The 23,331-nt window shown below is 39.8% G+C and overlaps 1 protein-coding gene across 1 annotated transcript in view; it reads left to right on the top strand.

Moving 5' to 3' along the window:
• The first annotated feature begins 1,070 nt into the window (after positions 1 to 1,070).
• The window catches only part of LOC116981051 (dedicator of cytokinesis protein 1), a 413,994-nt gene continuing 391,733 nt past the window's right edge, over positions 1,071 to 23,331 (top strand). The window contains exon 1 of the mRNA XM_033033698.1: positions 1,071 to 1,384. Within this exon, the coding sequence (XP_032889589.1) occupies positions 1,342 to 1,384 (43 nt within the window). The 5' untranslated portion in view covers positions 1,071 to 1,341. The remainder of the gene's footprint in view (positions 1,385 to 23,331) is intronic.

Raw genomic sequence — 23,331 nt, 5'->3', positions numbered from 1 at the left:
CGGGTTGCTAATTCCTTGTTCCAGGAGTTTGGAGATGAATTTAGTTTAGATTATGGTATTGAAGGCAGAGCTATGGTCAATAAATACGAGTTTGATCTAGGTGTCCTTGTTATCTAGATGTTCCAGCAATGAAAGCGGAGTTTGATCTAGATGTCCTTGTTATCTAGATGTTCCAGCAATGAAAGCGGAGACCATCCATTTTGGACATATCACAATAGTATGCAACCTGTGGTGGATCAACGGTATCCAGGAAGCTTGAGTCAACGTGCAACATGACCAGCCGGTCAATGCAATTCATTGGTGCATTATGAGGAAACCAACATTTAAATTTAAAGTAAATAAAATACCCACATCACATTCAGAATACTGGCAGGTTGTTTCTTTCCTGTTCCCTCATCTGGGTGCACTCAAAAATTACATACTCATGAATAACTTAAATACCAAACCTAGTCAAGTGACTTCAATGATCACAACCATAGTGTTTACAAGTGATATGATACAGTTTACCCTTATTTGAATGAACTCATTGTTTCTTTTCAAATAAAGAAACTAACAAAGTATTTTTTTGCAATTCTCATCTGGTCAAAGCTGACATTAACTTGAAAAATCATTTTCTAACTTAAGGTTTAATAAAAGAAAGTTATTGAACTTTCACCAGGAACTGTCCCCCTCTGTACTGACAGAATAATTGTTTCTCCTTTGATACCTTCTAACTATTTTCAGTATTTTCTGTTTTGTTGAAGATTTCCAATATCTGGAAATGATGTACACACGACTGTTTCCTTTAATGAAGGAACACATTAATTAATGGAGTATTTTTTAATGTTCGTATTCTTCTCAACTCAGCTGTTTTTCATAATTTAAATAAAACAACCGCACCTAAATCTCAACCTAGATTATCACAAAAAAAAGGGATTTGAACTATCTGAAGAAGAAAAAAATCCAGCATTAGACCGATCGGATCCTTAACCTTCCCTCCGCTGTGTCTGCGGGCAGCCAGCGCCCCACCACTGGAAGTTGGCTTGTTGTGATTGAAGAGGAACAAAGTAAATGTTACAATTCCCAGGCGGCAGGGAACGTACTGTGAATTGATGATGTTGTCGTGGGAGGCGGTGACTTCGCCCAGGAGAAGTTTTTTTGGAAACTTGCCGGCTGCTCGCTCGCGCTCTCTCTCTCCCTCGCCCGCCCGCCGCCGCCGCCGCCAGTTGCACGACCGGTGACGCTCGAGACACATGACTGGAACTTTCTTTCTCCTCCCGTGGAAAATGGCGGCCTGGAGTTTTCAGGACAAATGAGGAAGGCTGGAAAAAGGCTGAAGTTGAGGAAGTTTAAACCACAACAATGACGCGTTGGGTCCCAACCAAAAAAGAAAAATATGGAGTCGGTGAGTGGCATTCCCTCACGCAATTCCAACCATTTGCATTTGCAGTCTGAAGACCTGTAGTTTAAGGCATTTTTTAATTGCTTTCCCTCCCTATTTCCCCTCTTTCAACTTATCCCAGACCCGGGTCTTTCTCTGTTTCCTTTTCAATGCTCTGCAATCCTGAACATTTAATCCTTTCGGAAGCGGGTTTGTTTTTTATCCCTGAGAATAATTAACGACATGAGTGAATTGATGCTGGGAATCTGGTCTCCTTCCTATCAAATGAGACACATTAGGTTTGAGGTGCGCCGGGTTCAAAGGCCGTTCTCACGAAGTTTAATTTAGCGGCGTTGTTGAGTAAAACTTCTAAACATCAGCATATCAGGTTTAAAACAATTCGTATTTAATGTTTCAAAGTAGATGTTTGGATTACCTTGTAAGTTTCGGAAACAATTGTCATTTCCATTTTCGTTTCCTCTAATCGCATACACCTGAGATTTCATAGAGTATTATTTATTAGCTCTCCATGCCGTTAATAAATATTGGTCCGATGATGTATAAACTTTGTAAATTGTATCAATAAATTCTTTTTTTAAGTGTTACAGTACAAGTAAAAAAGATACCGTCTTATCAAATTGGTTTGTCTCCTTGGGATCGCTACTTTAAAAACATCTAACGTGGTGTCATGTTTATGAACTGAATTTTTCAACATACCTGCTACATATTTGAGAATCGATGAATTAGTGACAATTGAACTTATTGTGCCTAGTCTTCTGATCAGAATAAGATTTTTTTAAAATTTGTAATTGTGCAGACATTCTGTATAATACAAATCGTGCCTGTAATAGAAAGATCAGTCATATGAACTATTCTACAAAAGTGACTTAGTTGCTGATCTCAAGAATTACACATCCCTGTTCTTATAACAGATTTTGCCATTACTTGCAGATTAGTCATGATGAAAGACAATGCTTAATAGTCTATAATGGCAGGAAAATAGGAACAGGAATTGGAAACTTGGCCTCTTATGCACACCCTGCCATTGAATATAATCATGACAGGCCTCGTCTTCTCTTCTGTTCCCCATAACCCCCAATTCTCTGATCTTTCAGAAATGAGCTACTTCCTCTTAAAGGTAGACAAAAATTCTGGAGAAACTCAGCTGGTGAGGCAGCATCTATGGAGCGGAGGAATAGGTGACGTTTTGGGTCGAGACTTTCTTCGGTCTGAAGAAGGGTCTCGACTCGAAACGTCACCTATTCCTTTGCTCCATAGATGCTGCCTCATCCGCTGAGTTTCTCCAGCATTTTTGTCTACCTTTGATTTTTTCCAGCATCTGCAGTTCTTTCTTAAATACTTCCTCTTAAATGTCCCCAACAACACTTGCTTTAGGAATAGGAATACATTATTGTCACATGTGACTAGGCACAATGAGATTCTTTGCTAGCATACACAATGTATACAAATAGCGGTCACCTATGGCGCTGACCGACGTTGAACTACAATGCAACTACAACCCCCCGGGATAGGAAAATCCAGAGATCCACCATCCTCTGCAAGAAGATTGACGCAATTCAGTTTTAAATTATCACTTTCTAATCTTGTAATTATTTCCTCTTGTTTGAGATACCTTCGTTGAAACATCTCAACGTCAATTTGTTGTTGTTCCTTAAGGATCATATTTACTTTAATAAGATCATCAGTCATTTTTCAAAACTCCAAAGAATGTTTACAATAAAAACACTTAAATCCGGCTGTTGTTCATGGACTACAGCGACGTTCAACACAATCATCACCTCCAAACCGGTTCTGAAGCTCACGGAACTGGGTCTCTATGCATTTTTCTGCAATTGTATTCTTGACTTCCTTATCAACAGACTACAATCAAAATTAATTGGCAACAACACTTCCTCCTCGATGACTATCAGCACAGAAGCACCTGAAGGCTGTTTATTCGGACCCTACTCTACCCACTCTATACTCATGACTGTAGCCGGTGTACAGTAGAGAGCATATTGACTAGTTGCATCATGGTCCGGTTCGGCAACACAAATAGCCAGGAACGAAGAAGAATGTAAAAAGTGAACACTGCCCAGTCCTTCACGGGTACTGGCCTCCCCAAAATCGAAGGATCTATAGGAGTCGCTACCTCAAAAAGACAGCCATCATCATCAGGGACCAACACCACCCTGGCCACACGCTCATTTCACTCCTGCCTTCGGGAAGAAGGTATAGGAGCTTGGAAACTAATATCAAGGTTCAGAAGCAGCTTCTTACCTACAAATCATAACTACAATCATTAAACACTAAAACATCCACATAAGCTCTGAACTACATAGAATTAAGGGTATTATATATATATTGTTCAGTATATATACTGAACTTTGTTGTTGTTGGTGTTATGATGTTTACATAGTACTCTGTTTACATATCTGTTATGCTGCTCCAAGTAACAATTTCATTGTTCTGTTTTGGGAATTTGACAATAAAACACTTGACTCTCTTAACTATTGACTAAATCTTGACTCCGACCTCTTTTGGCAAAGTGTAAAGTGCTGGAAGAACTCAGCAGGTCAGGCAACATTTGTGGAGGGAATGGACAATGTTTTGGGTCAGGACCCTTTTATACACCTGTTGAGTTATTCCAGCACTTTGTGTCTTGCACAAATTTCTGGTATCACATTTTCTCGTGTCTCTGAATCTATTTTGGACTGTCTCCAAAGCTATTATATCCTTTATGTTAACATGGATCCTTGCTCATTTGATCAATGTTTTTATTTTTGTTCCCGTCTGTAAATCATCTCTATACTTTAAGCTTTGTTTTAGTTTCACATGTGAATGTATTCTTTTTGAATTGTTTGTATTTTTTATGCTATCAATGGCGCAAGGCTTTAATCAGTCTCCAAATTCTTAATGAATATGTAAAATTTATCATTTTATTTACCAGGATTAATTTGGTGCAATATATATGAACAATTTTCATGGTGGGGAGCAAATAATTTTAAGGGAGAAATGTCATCTAGATTTTCTAAGAATTGTATGAAATTATGTTTGTCCTACTTGTAAAACTATTTTTTTTTAAATGTAAATTTAGTCGTACTATAGGGACGAAAAGGTTAATAGGGAAGAAACCCCCCCCCAAAAACAGGAAATAACAGGCTAGGCAGTATCTGCGTGGAATGAATCTGCGTGGAATGTCATGAAACAATGTCTGAAGAAGGATCTCGACCCGAAACGTCACCCATTCCTTCTCCCCAGAGATGCTGCCTGTCCCGCTAAGTTACTCCAGCATTTTGTGTCTACCTTATAACCATATAACAATAACCATATAACAATTACAGCACGGAAACAGGCCATCTTGGCCCTACAAGTCCGTGCCGAACAACTTTTTTCCCTTAGTCCCACCTGCCTGCACTCGGGATTAAGGGAAAAAAGTTGTTCGGCACGGACTTGTAGGGCCGAGATGGCCTGTTTCTGTGCTGTAATTGTTATATGGTTATTGTTATATGGTTATAAGGTAGACACAAAATGCTGGAGTAACTTAGACAGGCAGCATCTCTGGAGAGAAGGAATGGGTGACGTTTCGGGTCGAGATCCTTCTTCAGACATTGCTTCAGGGAACAATCACTTCTTTCCAGAGATGCCCACTGACATTTTGAATATTTCAATCATTTTCTGTTGCTCTTTCAGATTTTTTTAATAGACCCATGTATGGGAACAGCTTAGTATAAAAAAGTTACATTTTTGTAGAACAGTTCTTTTATAAAAAATTGTCAGTCTTGAATAGTGCTTTTCTGAAATAAACAGTTTTGATACTGCTATACTGGGATGTGATAAATAAAAAACTTGAAATCATACAGCAGTTTATGTGTCTCCATCAAGCTATCCAAAGAACATTTTAGAGATAATTAGGTGTTTTTTGAAATACAGTAACTATTGTGAAGGTGGAAAGAAGACAGTAAATTTGCATGGAATAAGTTCTCATTAACAATCATGATAATCTGCCTCTTTAGTGAAGTTAATTTCAAGAGAAATTAATTAATTTACAGGTTTATTATGATCATGTGTACCATGATATAGTGGAAAAACCTTGAGTGGTTTGCAGGCGAGTTATAACATACATAAGAACATCAAGGTACTGCGAGAAAAAGGAAAAAAGAATGCAGTGTTTCAGCTGCAGACAAAGTGCAGGTAAAAAATGCAAGGGTTGCAACAAGGTACATTACAACATCAAGAATTCATCATGAGAGGTCTTTTCAAAAGTATGATTACAGCAGGAAAAGCTGTTCTTCAATCTGGTAGCACATGCTTTCAAGTTTTTGTATCTTCTACCCAATTGGAGTGGAAAGAAAATAGAATATCCAGGGGGTGTGGTATATTATATTGCTGCTTTCCCCAGGCGGGATGTGTAGACAATGTCGATGGAGGGGAGGCTGCTTTCTTTGATGGACAGGGTTACATTCACAACTCTGCAATTTTTTGTGATATTCGGGTGACATATCAAGCTGTGATACATCTGTAAAGGTGCATTCTCTGGTGTATTTGTGAAAATTGGTAAGAGACATGCTGAATTTGAAGCAGTGTGCATTTGCAGAATAAAATATTTGTGTGACTATGGAAGAAGAGCATGACAAATTAGAACTTATTTATAGCAAACAAGGCCATTCAGCCCATAAAGTTTATGCAGATTCTTTGTAAAACAATATATTTACACCCATTCCCTAGATCTTTCTCTGTAGCCCTACAGTTTTTTTTCTTGTACCTATTCCTTCCGAAAGCCCTGAATGATTGTACAGAAATCACATTTGCAGGCACAAGTTTAATATTATAACAGTTCCCTGGATAACAATATTTCTCATTACACCATACTGCACCTCCTTCAGCTTCTGTCCTCTTCATTGGCTTGAATTTTGAATTTGAAATTTGTAATCCTTTGTCCTTAAACTATCCATTTAGGAACAGTTTCTGTCCATTACCCCCCCCCATTTTATCCTATCTAATCAATCATAATTTTGAACCCATCTGTTGGAACCTTCCCACAGTTGTCTTGGTCCAAGAAGGACATTCCCAACTTATTTGGCCTAACCTCTTGGTTGAAATAACATTATGAGAGGCATGGATAGGGTGGACACTCAGAACCTTTTTTCTCAGGGTGGAAATGTCCACCACAAGAGGACATAAGATGAGAGGGGGAAAGTTTAATAGAGTGCGGACAAGTTTTTTACGCTGGGGGCCTGGAATGCACTGCCAGATACGACAGTGGCGTTTAAGAGACTTTTTGAAAGGCACATGGTAGTGCAGGGAACTGAGGGATATGGATCATGTACGGGCATGAGATCAGCTTAACTTGGCATCATGTTCGGCACAACCATTATGGTCCGAGGGACCCGTTCTTATGCTGTACTGTTCTATGTACTATGTTGCATAACATATATCTCAGAAATCATTCTATTAAATCTCTTTCACATCCTCTCCAGGACCAGCCGTCTATCCTTAAACACTGATCAGAGTTTTGAATTGTGTTTATTCGTGGTCTAACTTGTATTATCTCTGCATGAGACTTAAAGTTATTCTATAAGCAACTTTGTACAATATAATTAATATTTTGTTATAAATAATAAAATCACTTGAAACTAAATACAACTAAATAAAATGTGAAATTGTACAAGAGATAAATGTGAAGGGACCAATAAAGATTATTAAACTTTCCAAAGATACCTTCCTTCATTGACAAATGACTCTGCTTAAGAGATCTGACTAGCAACATAGCAATAGTGCTGACATTGAATCCAGAGTAAAGAAATATGCGAGGCATCTGTGCTTGTCCACAAATAATAACGCAATAATCCAACCCAGTACTAACAGGTTGTTTCAGGGAACATGTTGGAACATTTTCTTGAAACCACAGAATTTTGAATCAACAAGTCTCACATTTGAGATAATATAATTTTTGTAGTGGCTTACTATAATTTGCAATTTCTGTACGTGTGCATGTGCGTGTGTTTTGCAGCCACACCCCCATAGAAATTCACTAATACAACTGCCTGATTTATCTTGGTTAAACGAATTAAGAGCATAAACAATGTAAATAATTTAAATTAACTTTTCACTTGACATATCTTGACAATGTATCGAAAAACATTTGTAATGAGAACTAAAGTTTTATCAACAGATATTCAATTGATGTAAATGAAACCACTCACAAGCATTAAATTGTTGCATTCCTTAGTCGGTTTTATGACCCTATTATTACACCCAACATGACATTGTCAGGAGCAGATCCAGTCTGACCAATTTGAATTGTTTGAAGAGGTAACAAAGTATCGATGAGGAAGGAGCATTAGATGTTATTTACGTGGACTTTAGAGGCTTTGACAAAGTCCTCCACTGGAGACTGGTTGAAATAGTTAGGACCTGTATGATCCAGGACAAGTTGGCGAACTGGATCTAAAATTAGCTTGGCAATAAGACTCAAGAGGATGATGATAGAGGGTTGTTTTTGCAATTGGATGTTTTGTGACTAGTGGCCTCCCACAAGAATGAATGGTAGGATCCTTGTTGTTTGTTGTTGTTTGTAATATATGTGAATGACCTGGATGTGGGAGGCAAGATCAATATTTTCACGGATGGCATGAAGATTAACACAATCATTAATAGTGTGGAAGGTAGTCTTAGGCTGGAGAGAGATATTGATGTTGGTGCAATGGGCTGAAAACTTGCAGAATGAGTTTAAATGGGAGGTGACATTGATTGGGATAACTAAATTGGCTGGGAAAATACACAGGGAATGTTTGGGTTTTAGGAAGTTTTGAGGAACAGAAGCACCTCAGAGAATATCGAACCTTGAAGGAAGATCCAGAGCCGGATGAGTTTAATTGTCATATTTACCGGTAATGGTGCAATTAAATTCTTACTTGCAGTATCATAACAGGCCTGCAAACATAATACACTTTATAAATAATAGATAATAAGCAAAAAATCAATACATTTGTCACCACAATACTAGTGCGAAAATCTCTGAAGTCTGCAGTGCAACCAGAACAGTCCATAGTCATATATCGCACAAGATAATACATGAAGACAATGTGGTTGGAAGGCAAATGGGATAGTGACATTAAATACAGATATAGGGAGACTGGGCTCCAACTTTATAGAATCTTGGTCAGATCTCAGCTAAAGTACTGCATGCACTATTGGTCACCAAGATATAGAAGGAACGAATAGCACTGGAGAGGGTGCAGGGGGGATTCATCAGGATGTTGGAAGGAATAAAGAGTTCAGTTATGATGAGAGAATGGAGAAACAATATCTTTCTGGGCAAATGGAAGTAGCTTTTTTGGCTGTCTTGGTAGGCATGGTTGGTGCTGCATGACTACAAGAGACATGTGTTGATAAATAAGAGTCCTGCTAAGGAACACAAAAATATTTTCAAATGGATTCAAATTAAAATAACTAGTTGGTGTAACATTATTATTGTTTTGTTGTGTTTTCCACCTTAATAAAATAAGCATTTTTCAAACCAAAACAAACTGCTAGAGGAATTAATGGTTCAGACATCATCGTGTCGGGTCAGGATTCTTCTTTGTGTCTGGAGTAGAGGGAGATAATTAGAAAGTGATAATGGGAAAAGGTGGGCACGAGCTAGCAGGTGATGGATGGATCCAGTTAGGGAAGGATTGATTGACAGGTGAGTCAAAGGGGACAGGGAATGGTTGAGATGGTTACAAAGGTTGGAGGAAACAAGAAGAGACAAAGGGGTGAAGGTAGTGGAATTTGAAAAGAAAGGAAGGTGAGGAGTGAAATGTAGTCAGAGAAATAGATGTTGGCTAGATGGGCAAGGTCGGGAGCTGTGGAAGAAATAGAGGCCCCAGAGGAGGTAGGGATCACAAGCAGCACGTGAAGGAGGGAAACAAAATGGATGATGGAGATGGGGGAGGGGCTGGGGGAGTGAAAGTAAAGTTGTCCGTGAGTGGACCTGGTAAATGAGAAAGAGAGAGAGAGGATGGTTTACCTAAAGTTGGAAAATTAGATATTTATGCTGGTAGACACAAAATGCTGGTAACTCAGCATCTCGGGACAGGCAGCATCTCTGGAAAGAAGGAATGGGTGACGTTTCGGGTTGAGACCCTTCTTCAGACTGATATTTATGCTGTTGGGTTGGAGACTACCAAAACAGAATATGAAATGCAGTTCTTATGGTTTGCATGTGGCCATGCTCTAGTAATGAAGGAGGCTGAGAACAAACAGGTTGGAATTGGAAGAGGAATTAAAGTGGCTGGCAATCAGGAGCTTCATCTGGGCCTGGTGGCCAGCAAAATGGTTGCCTCATTTATGCTTGGTGTCACTAAAGTAGAGGAGGCCAGATTGAGATCCCCTAATGCAATAGACAAGATTGGTGGAGATACATCCAAACCCTTGTCTTACTTGGAAGGGCTGTTTATGTTCCTGAATGGAGGTGACGGAGGAGTTTCAGTCACAGGTATTGCACCTCGTACACTTGCTGAGGAAAGTGCCTGGGGAGGGGCATTATTTGGGTGTGGAGAGATGAGCAGTAGGGCGACATGGAGAGCATGGTCTTTGGAAAGCAGAAAGAGGTGGATGGGGTTTGATGACTAGTGGTGGGATCATGTTGAAGCTAACCGATATGCCGGAGAATGATATATTAGTTGCGGAGGTTGGTGGGGTGAACGTTTGTGCGTTCCGCCAGGTGGAGGCGAGCATTAGTTGGTGAACTGGTTGGTCTCTGGTGTATTGGTATTGGTTTACTATTGTCACAGTGAAAGGACATAATGGAGGGCTCTGAGGCCCTGAATGGAAATGTCCATGACGAAATGTCCATGGTGGAGAAGAGGCGGTAGGGGCCAAGGAATTGGAAGTTGCTAAAGTGAGAGTCCCGGATATAGGTATGTGGGTGGGAGAGGCATGGACAAGGGGAGACAAGATAGAGTCAAAGTATGAAGAGATGATTTCAGTGGCACAAGCACAGGTAGAAATAGTAAGGTTGGGGAATTATGATGTTGGAAACTGGAGAGGAGATTTGGTGTCGTTCATCAGCATGATATTTCACTCATGCATTTTTGTAAATACATCTTCCAATGTAGTTCTTCCCAGAACTGTAATTAACTGGTAACCAGGACACTTCGGAAAAGGTAAATTTCAGTCAGTTGTCATTTGGAGTCATTTATTTACTATGACATATCACCTTGAATACGTAGTTTTCAAGAAATTAGGTGGTCAAACATGGTGAGACTAGAGATTGAGTCATAAGAATAGATGTATCTTGAACTTTGTGGATGCTGAAGGTATTGGCAATATTAATTGGAACATATTCTTGGGTAAACATGCTGCAGGTGTGAAAGGTTATGGAATAAGGAGAAGTAAGAGGCAAAGTAAGAGGCAAAAAACTTGGATTAATATAGGTTGAATAAGCACAACAAAATTAACTCAATCCAGTTACAATAAAAAGAAGAAAATTAACTCTATCCATAGGCAGTTATGCTTTACCTGAACCTTTTCCATTATTTGCTTAACAAGATTCTAACAAGATTACTATCCATTTGTACTTTTCTCATTAATTTATTTGCTATTTTATATTCTGATTATTTCACAATCAATGATTCTTATTGAAGTGTAAAGTTTTGTCAAATAAAGCTGGCAAATTTTGAACAACAATGATGGTGTTTGCTGGTAGTGGACTCACATGGTATTTTCAATATTGCCATTTAATGATCATATGAAATATGCATATGACCTTCTAATGCTTAATTTGAACCATGATGCCTCCTAAAATACATTATTCAATTTTAATTACTGCAGTTAACACTGATATATGTGAATTGTGGATTTGTGTTTGAAATTGCATAATTGTTATTCAGATGTGAGAATTTTACTAATAAAAAAAGTTTTCAGAACAGAGATGGAAAATCTTTTTGTGGAAGTAAATGAAAAACAGCTTGGTTACGGTTGATGAATGTGCAAATGCATTATTTACAGTATTCTATAATATATTTAATAAAACAATATTTTACATTTGAGATCGTTAGTCGTTCAGTGGTAGCATTCTTACCCCTGTAATTGAAGCTTGTGGTTTTGTGCCACAAGTGTGTTGTTTAGCCCAGTGTGCCAATTAAGGCAGTTTGAGTTGTTTAGTTTAGTATTGCAATCCATCTCTTTCCCCTAACCCTGTGGTGTGATGGCTATTGGGTGTTGACATCCTTGCTATTTTCAGTTTTTTGAACTAAAGTAGTACTCATTTGCAGCCTAACCAATTTTTTGAAAAAGTTTCTTGTGAGTTTTTCTTCATCTTTAATACTCTATATACTATATCTCAGCTCTACCATCTCCACATATGATGAGATGTAAAATACTCGATAAAGAGAATTTCAAGGCTAGAAGGTTGTTCAGGTTGTAATTGAGTTACTGAATTTAAAAAAAACGTATACATTGTATAGTGAGGTGTAATATCTTTAATGCTGTATATAGCAAGAATATTGTGGCTTTAAAAGGTGATATTGATGTTGCCTGTTGATGTTGAGCAATAATGGCAAGCAAGGATAATATCTTTTTATGACACTCTGAAGTTTCAGGCATTTATTCAGTTGCAATGGCAACTATACAGTTGCCTTCCCATTGCACTTAGGCTGTGGGCCGAGCATCAAAAATGTGTCTAGAAATCAGTTTTCGTGACCCAAGTCACCAAACTACATGAAATTTTCCACAGATTTAGATGAAATATAATTGAGAAGGAAGTCATAACTCGTCATTGCCGAAAGTTGCACATTAATTAATTAAACTAATTAGAAAATGAGATCGGGAAAGTAAGCGCCATCTAGTGGCCAATGCCCATATTACACGATGGGCAGCCTATTTCCGTGTTGCAGTCCATTTAAACTATATATCATTATACCTATATATATTCCAGATAGTAATATAGGTATAATAATATAATATATTATATATATTCCAGATAGTAATATAGGTATAATAAATTATATTTAGGTATAATAATATTATATTATATATTATTATACCTATATATATTCCAGATAGTAATATAGGTATAATAATATAATATATATATAATAATAATATAATATATTATTATATATATAATACAATATATTATGACACTCTGTCATAATAATTATATTATTATACCTATATTACTATCTGGAATATATAATATATATTGGAATATCTATCTGGAATATATAATATATATTATTATACCTATATATATTCCAGATAGATATATTCCTCCGTTTTCCTGGAAACGGCCGCTACGGACGGCACTATATACACCCCCCCCCCCGCCAGCGTTTGCGAATCGGCCGCTTTTTAATTGAGTCCGCGGCTTCACTATGTTAAATACATAGGCCCCGCGATCGGAGCACCTTTTCCCGGTAAGTTATCGCAGGCAGCTCCGAGATTAGATGATTAAGACTTATTACTCGACAACAAGCTGGCATTAGTGAAAATGTTTAATTTACCTTGTTATTGATACATATAGTTTAGGCCCTCAACTTCATGAATGAATGAATAAGTGAATGAGTGAATGAATGAATGTGAGTGAATGAGTGAGTGAATGAGTGAATGAATGAATGAATGAGTGAGTGAGTGAGAGAATGAATGAAGGAATGAATGAGTGAGTGGATGAATGAAGGAATGAATGAGTGAGTGGGTGAATGAGTGAATGAGTGAATGTACAGCCTCCAAATCTCATTTTTTCACATTATAAAGGGTGCAATTAAATTAATTAAAGTCCATACAGATTAATTTTCATAAATTCAGACTTTAGATCTTACCTTTCAGTTTGAGTTGATTCACAAAGTTTCACAACTTGCTGGGTCCGACCTGTTGCAGCATCTCAGCAGGGACTTTGCTTTCAAGACTTTCTTCCACTTCTATCCACTTAGCTGCACATTTTTCAGACTTCTTAATGCTTTTCTCACTAAATTCAATTACCCTGCTGCAAGTTTCCACGACAAAGAACCTTCATCGGAATCTCCAGTAAAACAGGCAACAGGCAAAAGCCCTCTCAGCTATTATGTGTGCTAGCCTGAAACAAAGCGCATGATTGGCCAACTGGCATACAACTCAATGTTAAACGTGCTTTGATTGGACTAAAAATACCCGAAATGTTTCCGTTTTTTCTCTAATTTAATAAAAATGTGCAAGTCTTGTTCATGACGAGTTTCAGGGGTGATTTATATAATTTTTTTACACAATATGTGAACATTTCATGTAGTTCTGTGACTTGGGTCACGAAACACTGGAATAAAGCTCCTCGGCCCACAGCCTAACTGCCCTGTTTTATTCCATTAGCTGTTCCAGCAGTGCTTCTTCCTTTATTGGTCTACCTACCATAGACAACGAAGGTGAATAACTTACCTTTTTTTGTCTGTTGTAGTGTAATTTGTGATTATTTTGATTACTACTTTATTATAACTTCTGAAATTTGCTGCCTGTTCTGAAATTATGGTACATACCAGCAGTGTAATAGCTATTATTTTGTGCCTTTACTCTAACCAGACTTTGAACCTTGCAGTACATCATACTTCTGTAGCACCTCTGATTAATTCTGCCACACCCTCTCATTTTATTTTTAACGTACCTCTCACAATTTTCCCTTCTTAGTTTTCTAGTTAAACCAAGGCCCACCAGCATTCTCAGGTAAACAGTATAATTTAAAGAGCAATGGAGTTTTGGTATCCTGGGCAATATTTATCCTTTAATTTCTATTTTATAATGTCAACATTTCTATTGAGACAGAAAATAGTTCAGCACTTATAGCTCTTGGGAGTGTTATGGAGAAGAGGGATCTAGGAGTGCAGGTACATATTTCCTTAAACATGGCAGCACAGGTAGATAGGGTCAAGAAGGTTTTCAGCACATTGGCCTTCATCAGTCAGGATATTGAGTATAGAAGTTGGGATTTCATGTTACAGTTGTACAACATGTTGATGAGGCAATATTTGGGATATTGTGTTCAATTTTGGTCAGCTTGCTATAGGAAACATGTTGTTAAACTGGAAAGAGTGCAGAGAAGATTTACAAGGATGTTGCCATACTTGCAGGCCTGAACAACAGGGAGAGGTTAGGCAGTTAGAATGAGAGGTGATCTTATACAGGTATCTTAGATCATGAGGGGAATAGATAGAGTAGATGCACAGCCTTTTACCCAGAGAAGGGGAATCAATAATCAGAGGACACGAGGTTACGGCGAGAGGGAAAGGACTTAATAGGAATCATAGGGACAAAATGTTTACACATAGGGTTGTGGGTATGTGGAATGAGCTGCTAGAGGATGTAGTTGAGGCAAATGAATAACAACATTTATAAGACATTTGGACTGGTACATGGACAGGAATGATTTTGAGTCATATGGGACGAATGTGGGCAGGTGAAACTAGTGTAGATGGAACAGCTTGGTTAGCATAAGCAAGTTGGGGTGAAGCGTCTGTTTCCGTGCTGTATGGATCTGTGAAACAGCTCCTTTGGCCCAACTTTTTTTTCTTGCTCTTTTTATATTGTTGGTATATTTTCCAAAATGCAAGACGGCACAGTGGCGCGGTGGCAGAGCAGCTGCCTCACAGTGTCAGAGACCCAGGGTCGATCCTGACTTCTGACCTGAGATATTGCTTTGGAGATAATGATGTGGCAAATTGGAATATTTGGTAATCATTTTATTTAATTTTGACAAAAGAAGATACCAGATTAATATATTTTTCCTTGAGCAGAAACTAAATATTTCCAAACGATTTTTGGACAATATATGATAATTTAATTCCACATTTAGCATGTATTTTGTCTATTTGCCTGTGGCAAAAGGAAATGCCAATCAAAGACCGGTTTGTTGTCATGGACTTAAATACTACTTCAGATAACCAATAAAGAGCATGAGCTGCTTAAAAATAAGTGCAATTTTGAACACTAAAAATACGCTTGAATTTAGCTGAATGGCAAGAGGGCAAAAAAAAAAAGAAGCTAATTAAACTATTGTAAATATTGTCCTTCCTTGAACCTTTTCTTCCTGTGGAACGATCCACGGTTCTTCTTTTAATACTGCTTTTGCATAATTAGAAGTAATTATGGTTTTTCTCTTGGCTAGATAACATCTGTGCGGTTAAGCTACCAGTTTGTTCCGGTTGTGCATCACATTTATTAATTCATTTTTATGCTGATAATGCAATAATTACATAAACTTAATGGCATGTAGTAAGTAAATCCTTAGGAAATATTTAAATTTTTAAAATTATGTTGAATACATCTATTTTGATGTAAGAATTGTGGGATGTTTAGTAACAAATAATGGCAAATCACATTTTGCCATTTCTCTGAATTTATCTTAAATGTGGAATATTGCATAATCTTAATTTCAAAAAACAGTTGAACAAGTTGTGTTGGTGTTAAGATTGAACTTTGGATGACAGTGTGAACATAAACACAACTATTATCAAAAAGTTTCAGTAACGCAAAAATAAATTTGAGCTTTCCCCTTCTGCCACTGGAATTCCTTTGATGCTATTTGGGGATTAATTTTTTTTTTGCAGATGTTTAAATGTAAGAATCAGTCATTTGCTGATTAAGAATCTGATTAAGGATCTTGCAATGATCTGCAGAAAATATTTTCTGCTCTTCCATACTTTTGTTTAATAAAAAAATACAGTGGCTTGCAAAAGTTTTCATACCCCTTGAACTTTTCCACATTTTGTCACGTTACAACCACAAACGTAAATGTATTTTATTGGGATTTTATGTGATAGACCAACCAACGGATAACCGCATGTTAAATGCCCGCCGAGCTTAACAGTCTTGTATCTTCTTAAAAGTTGTCTCCACTCTTTCTCCCTCCTTCTACCCCCTTCTTCTCCCCCCCTCTTTTAAAGGACTGTGCATACACTGCTTTAGCCGTATTAATTAGAGCGCCAACCTTCCTGTTCATCGTGGTGTGTATCTGTATCACCTTGGCTTTGCACCGTGTGACTTTCACTTAGACAGCGCTACCCCCCCCCCCCCCCCCCCCCCCCCCCCCCCCCACGATTGCCCTGTCCCCTGGCTGGTGAAGGAAGCGATGTGTGTTCCACTCTGACAGTCGCCGTTCTTGTTGCTGGTTTTTCAGGCAACTACCGGCAACTTGACAGTCGCCTGAAAAATTGCCTAAGTGGGACAGGCCCATTAGTGTCCCTGCATTTACTCTATACGTCATACTAGAATTTGACTTTCCAACGTGCATTATCTCATACTTGTCTTTTTTGGATTTTCCATCTCCCGTCATTACACTCAACCTTCCAGCTGCTCTATGTCCCACTGTAAACAGAGACCGCCTTCTTCACTCTATACAACTCCACCAATGTTTATGTTGTTTGCAAACTTACTAATCAGACCACTAATATTCCCAAGTCATTTCATATAGCAAACAACCAAATTCCCAATGGCAAGCTCTACAGCACCTCCCTCCCCTTTCTTGAACTCACCATCTCCATCACAGGAGATAGACTATCGACTATCATCTATTATAAACCTACTGATTCTCACAACTATCTAGACTATACTTCCCACCCTGCTTCTTGCAATGACTCCATCCCCCATTACCAATTCCTCTGTCTACACCATATCTGCGCTCAAGATGAGGTGTTCCATACCAGGACATCCGAGATGTCCTCGTTCTTCAGGGAACGTGGGTTCCCCTCTTCCATCATAGACGAGTCCCTCACTCATGTCTCCTTGGTACTCCGCAGCTCTGCTCCTGCTCCCCCTCCCCCTCATCACAACAGGGACAGAGTCCCCCCCCAGTCCTTGCCTTTCACCCCGTCACCAGTCACATACAACATATAATCCTGACATTTTCGCCACCTCCAACAGGATCCCACCACTAGTCACGTCTCCCCATCTCCACCCCTTTTTGCCTTCCGCGGAGACTGTTCCCTCTGCAACTCCCTGATTAACTCATCCCTTCCCAACCAAACCACTCTCTCCCCAGGTACCTTCCCCTGCGACTGCAGATGTTGCAAAACCTGTCCTTATACCTCCTCCCTCGACTCTGTCCAGGAACCTCGACAGTCCTTTCGGGTTAGGCAGTTTCACTTGTACCTCCTCCAACCTCATCTACTGTATCTGTTGTTCGTGTGGACTCTTATACATCGGTGAAACCAAACATCGCTGAACACCTTCGGTCAGTCCACCTGGGCCTACCTGATCTCCCAGTAGCTAAACACTTTAATTTTTCCCATTCCCACGCCGACCTTTCTATCCTGGGCCTCCTCCATTGTCAGAGTGAGGCAAAACGCAAACTGGAGGTACCTCATATTTCGCTGAGGCAGCTTACAACCCAGCGGTATGATAATTGATTTCTCTAACTTTGAGTAACCCTTGCAACCCTCTCCCCCACCCAGGTCATTAGCTTCAAAGTCGTCTTGTTGAGTCTCATTGTCTGTAACTCTTTTTCAGCTACACCACAGCTACGCCACAATGGCCTGTCTCCTTTATTATCGTTACGTTTTAGCATATCTTTTATACATTTGTTCTCTGTCTCTCTATATCACCGTCCAGAGAGATAGTCCCTTTTCCGTGACTCTCAGTCTGAAGAAGGGTCTCAACACTTCTCAGTCTGAAGAAGGGACTCGAGGCGCCGCGAGCGGTAGCCTCGTTAGCAGCCCGTCTGGCCTTTCGACTTTTTTATTTTTAGTGCATCTAAATGTATGATTTAACGTTTCTCGGCATGTTTTACGTGGGGGGTGGTGGGGGGAAAAGGGGGAAATCGTTTTCAGTCACTTACCTCGATGGAGATGTGACTTTTCTCCTTGTCGCATCTTCGCTCCCCTCGCGGACTAACAACTGGTTTGGTGCGGCCTTTCCAGACTGGAGACTGGCCCAGAGTTTCAGCAGCAGGCGCGGCACGGACTTACCATTGCAGAGCCTGGGATCCTTTGCCGAGGATCGCTAGAAGATGTGCTCCGACCGCTGGCCCGTGGTCTTTAACATCGTGAAGCCGCAGTCTCCAGTAAGAAGCGGCCGATTCGGAAACTCCAAGCCGCGGAGTGTGTTTGTATCCGTCCCAATGTCTGAGTTTTGATCATCCCGACGAGAGGGCTTGTACATCGGGCCGCTGTTCAAGGCCCCGACCACGGGTGAACAAAGGAGGAAGACTGAATGAACTTTATCGCCTTTCATCACAGTGAGGAATGCTGATTCCACTGTGATGGATGTTTATGTAAACTCTATCGTGTATTGTGTTCTTTTTACTTGTATGGCTGCATGGTAACTCAAAAATCACTGTACCTTAATTGGTGCATGTGACAATAAATGTGAACTTGAACTTGATCCGAAACGTCACCTGTTTCTTATTTTTATTCATGCTGTCCGACCCGCTGAGTTACTCCAGCTTTTTGTGTCTTTCTGCAGTACATCATTGTTGGTTTGGAGTCCTTGTAATAATAAAGACCTCACACCATGTCAGGTTATACACTTTTTATTTAAAATAAACAACTACAAGTTCTCACTTGAGAGTTCACTTCAGACTGCGGAGTGCAGTAGACTGCGACATTAATAAGCTAGTGGGCGTAACTACAAAAGCATGACATAATATGAGCCACTAATCTACATCCCCCCCCCCCCCCCCACCTTAAAGAATCAATAACACTGCATACCCATAACTAAGCAAAGCAAAAATCACAACCGATGATAGACATATGTAAAGTCAAGCATAGTCCGGATGCTTCACGACCGGCCTGCTAACACGACCGACACGTGTACGATGGAGGCCATCTCCATTCCTCTTCTCTGGGGACAGAGTTGGTGATTTTGCCACCGAGGGGGAGTGGACCAACGCCTCTGGGGTCGAAGCAGGAGACTGGGACAGACAGAGGAACTGTCACAGGCATGGATTGTTGTGCTGGCAAGAGCATGCGAGGGTCACCAGATGCAGATTGAAATAAACTTGTACGATCCGGATAATAAGGAGGAGGGATTGGCTCCTTCACAGGCAGAAGATGTCTGTTTCGTTGGTAGGTGCTGCCATTGGCTCTAATAATGTACGAGCGTGGCTCCGAAGCTAGACCAGAAATCACCCCAACACATTCATGGCCTTTGTCAGTCTGTAAGCGGACCACCTGTCCTTTGGTCAATGGCGGCAGAGGCCTGCTTGTCTTGTCGAACCACTTTTTTTGAATGTCACGCTTCTGTTGTAACCTGGTTTGAATATCCTCAGGTGCGAAGACATGTGGGATTAACGTTTGTTCTGCGAAGGGCAACGGGGTACGGGTCTGCCTTGACTATAATCGTTGAGCAGGGGAACCCAAGGCAGGGTAACAGGAAATTTTGCGTAAGGGGTTGGTGGTCGGTTTCAACTGTAGCTGTGCGTCCAAAGATGAAATCGTTGAACTTTTTGCAGGCAAAAACAACCGTTAGTAATTCCTTTTCGACCACTAATCTACAGTCATTTAATACCCTCAATTTAGATCCAGTTTGCTATCATGCCTAGGATTTCTTGTGCCTTAACCTGCTGGATCAGCCTACCATGTGAGACCCTGTCAAGAGCCTTTATGAAGTCTATGTAAATGACATTGACATCCACATCTACAGTCTGAAGAAGGGTCCCGAACCGAAACTTGGCTTATTTCCTTTGCTCCATAGATGCTGCCTCACCCGCTGAGTTTCTCCAGCATTTTTGTCTACCTTCGATTTTCCAGCATCTGCAGTTCCTTCTTAAACATGATTACTCATCTAGTGACTTTACATCTACAGTGGTTCTGACATCCCATCGACCTCATTGGAGACGTTTGAACTAACTTTAATCGTACATTACTTTGCACTAAATGTTATACCCTTTATCCTGTATCCGTGCACTGGATTGTAATCATGTGTAGTCTTTTCACTGACTAGATAGCACACCACAAAAAGCTTTTCACTATACATGTGACAATAATACATGTACATGTACATGTGACAATAATAACTGTACATCACTACACGTGACAATAATAAACTAAGCCACACCACCTAGTGTGTTACATGATCCATTTTCATAGTTACCTCCCCAAAAGAAATCAGTCATATTTGTGAGATGATTGCCTCTACACAAAACCATGCTGACTTCTAATCAATCGCTGTCTTTCCAAGTGACCATAAATTCTGTTCCTTAAAATCTTCGCCAACCACTTCCCTACCACTAATCTAATGGTTCACTCACTGGCTTATCCCTGATGTACTTTTTGAATAAGGGGATAACATTAGCCTTAAATCTTCTTGTACCTGATGCATAGGTAATGGAGATGCATAAATCTTACCAGAGCCCTAATAATATCCCTCCTTGCTTCCCTTAGCATGCTGGTATATAACCTGTCTGACCCTCTAGTCCCTAATGTGCACTAATATTTCTAACCTTTCTTTCCAATATACATGAGCTCCTGAATATCAGCATATCCCTCTGTTAACTCATCAGCATCCATGTCCTTCGTGATGAATACTGATGAAAAATATTCATTCAGGGCCTGTTCATATCCACTTCCTCCCCGCATACACTACTACTTTGGTCCCCGAGTAGACCAACTTTTTCATTAGATACTCGGTTCTAATATGCATAAAATTATCTTCTGTATTTTTAACTATCATATAAATCTAAATTAAAAGAAATCTATCCTTGCTGCATGCTGTAAGATAACTACTTAAGTTGTAAAAATAAACAACAAACCAACCATTTGTTTCAATAGCATGCTTCAAATTATAAGTATAGATGCGGAATGTGGAATGCTCGAATAACACGAGCTTAAACCTGCCCAGTGATGTATTCATGTTTCATAATCTTTCGCACATACCATTTTTGGGTGGGAATAGCAGGCCACGTTAATGTTTACTTCTATTAAGTTAATGTTATGGAACCACTTCCAAGTAGTTATATAGCATGTTATCAAAATTGGAGGCAGTATTGTATTTCTTACCAAAAGGATCATGTTCCTCTTTTTTTGTAAGTTATGAATACAATTTGTTCTGATCATGCATCTGATTTAATGACAAGGAATACATCTGTGCAAAGTAGAACATAGTGTATGAACAGACTGGCAGTTTATGAATGTTTCCAGGATACATGCTTTTTCTCTGCAAAATAGTGCAGCTTTGTATAGTTGAAAGATAGATTTTGCTATATAAAGTGCTAAAGTTGCTGTTATTTAGAATAATGGGAGCTTTAAGTAAATATAGTGTTTGTGTTAGAAGGGGGAAAAAATATTGTTATTCTCAACTATTCCATGCCAAGAATTATTTTGGCTGACTCATCAAAGTTTTAAAATATACTAGACCAAGGGGGACCCGTTCGGTCTCGTCCCCTCAACGCGCAGTTGCCGGGGGGGGGGGGGTGCTGCCACACACACACACTAACACTTATATTTTATCTAAATCTGTGCCAAATGTCATGTAGTTCCGATACACGGAAAGTTGATTTCTAGACACATATTTGATGCTCGGCCCACAGCCTACTGACACCGTGGACCCTCTTCAGTTTGCGTATAGACCAAACAGGGCCACGGGCGTTGCCTACGCCATGGCAACACACACTGCGCTCACCCACCTGGACAAAGTAAATACATATGTGAGAATGCTCTTCATTGACTACTGCTCGGCATTCAACAGCATACATAATTCCCTCAAAACTCATCTCCATGCTCCTTGATCTTGGACTGGAGACCTCCATCTGCGACTGGATAGTCGACTTCCTGGCGGGCAGGCCCCAGGTGATGAGAATTGGCAGCCACACCTCTTCCTCACTGATCCTCAACACAAGCACACCACAGGGCTGGCTGTGTGCTCAGTCCTCTCCTGTACTCCCTGTCCATGCACGACTGTAATGCCAAGCACAGCTCAAACATCATCCAAAAGTTTGCTGACGACCCGACCATCCAGGGCCTCATCACAAACAAAAATGAGTCGGCCTACAGAGAGGAGGTAAGGGCACTAAACAGCTGGTGCCAGGGAAATAACCTCTCAATGTCAGCAAAACTAAAGAGATGATTGTGGACTACAGGAGACAGCAGGGGAGTGGACACCTCCCCATCCACATCGGTGATGCTGAGGTTGAATGGGTTAGCAGCTTCAATTTCCTCGGTGCACATCACTGAGGACCTCTCCTGGACACTGCACACAGACACAATAACAAAGAAAGCCCGCCAGCGGCTCTTTTTCCTGAGAAGACTGAGGAAGTTTGGCATGAACGCCAGCATCCTCACAAACTTCTACAGTTGCACCATCGAGAGCCTGCTGACGGGCTGCATCACAGTCTGGTACGGGAACTGTTCTGCCCACAGCCACAAATCACTACAGAGAGTGGTGAAGGCGGCACAGCACATCACTGGCAACTGTCTCCCGGCCATTCAGGACAGCAGAAGGCACACAGCATCATCAAGGACCACAGCCACCCAGCACGCAGACTGTTCTTGTTACCATCAGGCAGACCATACATGAGCATGGCTACACGCACCACCAGATTAAGAACAGTTTTTACCATCAGGCTTCTGAACTCATAAACACATTTCACATCGTATATCTGCTCACTAGCTTTTTGTTAACTCGTGTGTTTTTTTGTTATTGTGTTGATTATCTTATTATTGTCTTTTTTTACCTTAACAATGTAATTTTTTTCTTATTTTATCCTTGTTATATTATTGCTGAGGTGACCAGTTGTCTTTTTTTTTTCACTTAAATTTTTATTGATTTTTAAGAGATATATACAAAACAGTGCAACACCATCACCATAAATAAAACAAAGTAAGAAAAACAGCAATCAAAATAAAAAAATAAGTAGATAGGGGGAAAAAAAGAAGTGAATAAAAAAAAAAAATTGGAAATAGACCGTGCGGTTCACTTACCAACTTAAAAAAAGAAAAAACATTACATTGATTAGTTATCTGGAGATAATTCAATATTCATACAAACATACCATCTAGTTCTATATAACGCAATCTTCCCATATCTAGCTC

This window comes from Amblyraja radiata, chromosome 15, assembly GCF_010909765.2.
Source record: "Amblyraja radiata isolate CabotCenter1 chromosome 15, sAmbRad1.1.pri, whole genome shotgun sequence".
Classification (NCBI taxonomy): Eukaryota; Metazoa; Chordata; class Chondrichthyes; order Rajiformes; family Rajidae; genus Amblyraja; species Amblyraja radiata.
The sequence above is the reverse complement of the archived record's forward strand: the minus strand, read 5'-3'. Positions and strand labels throughout refer to the sequence as shown.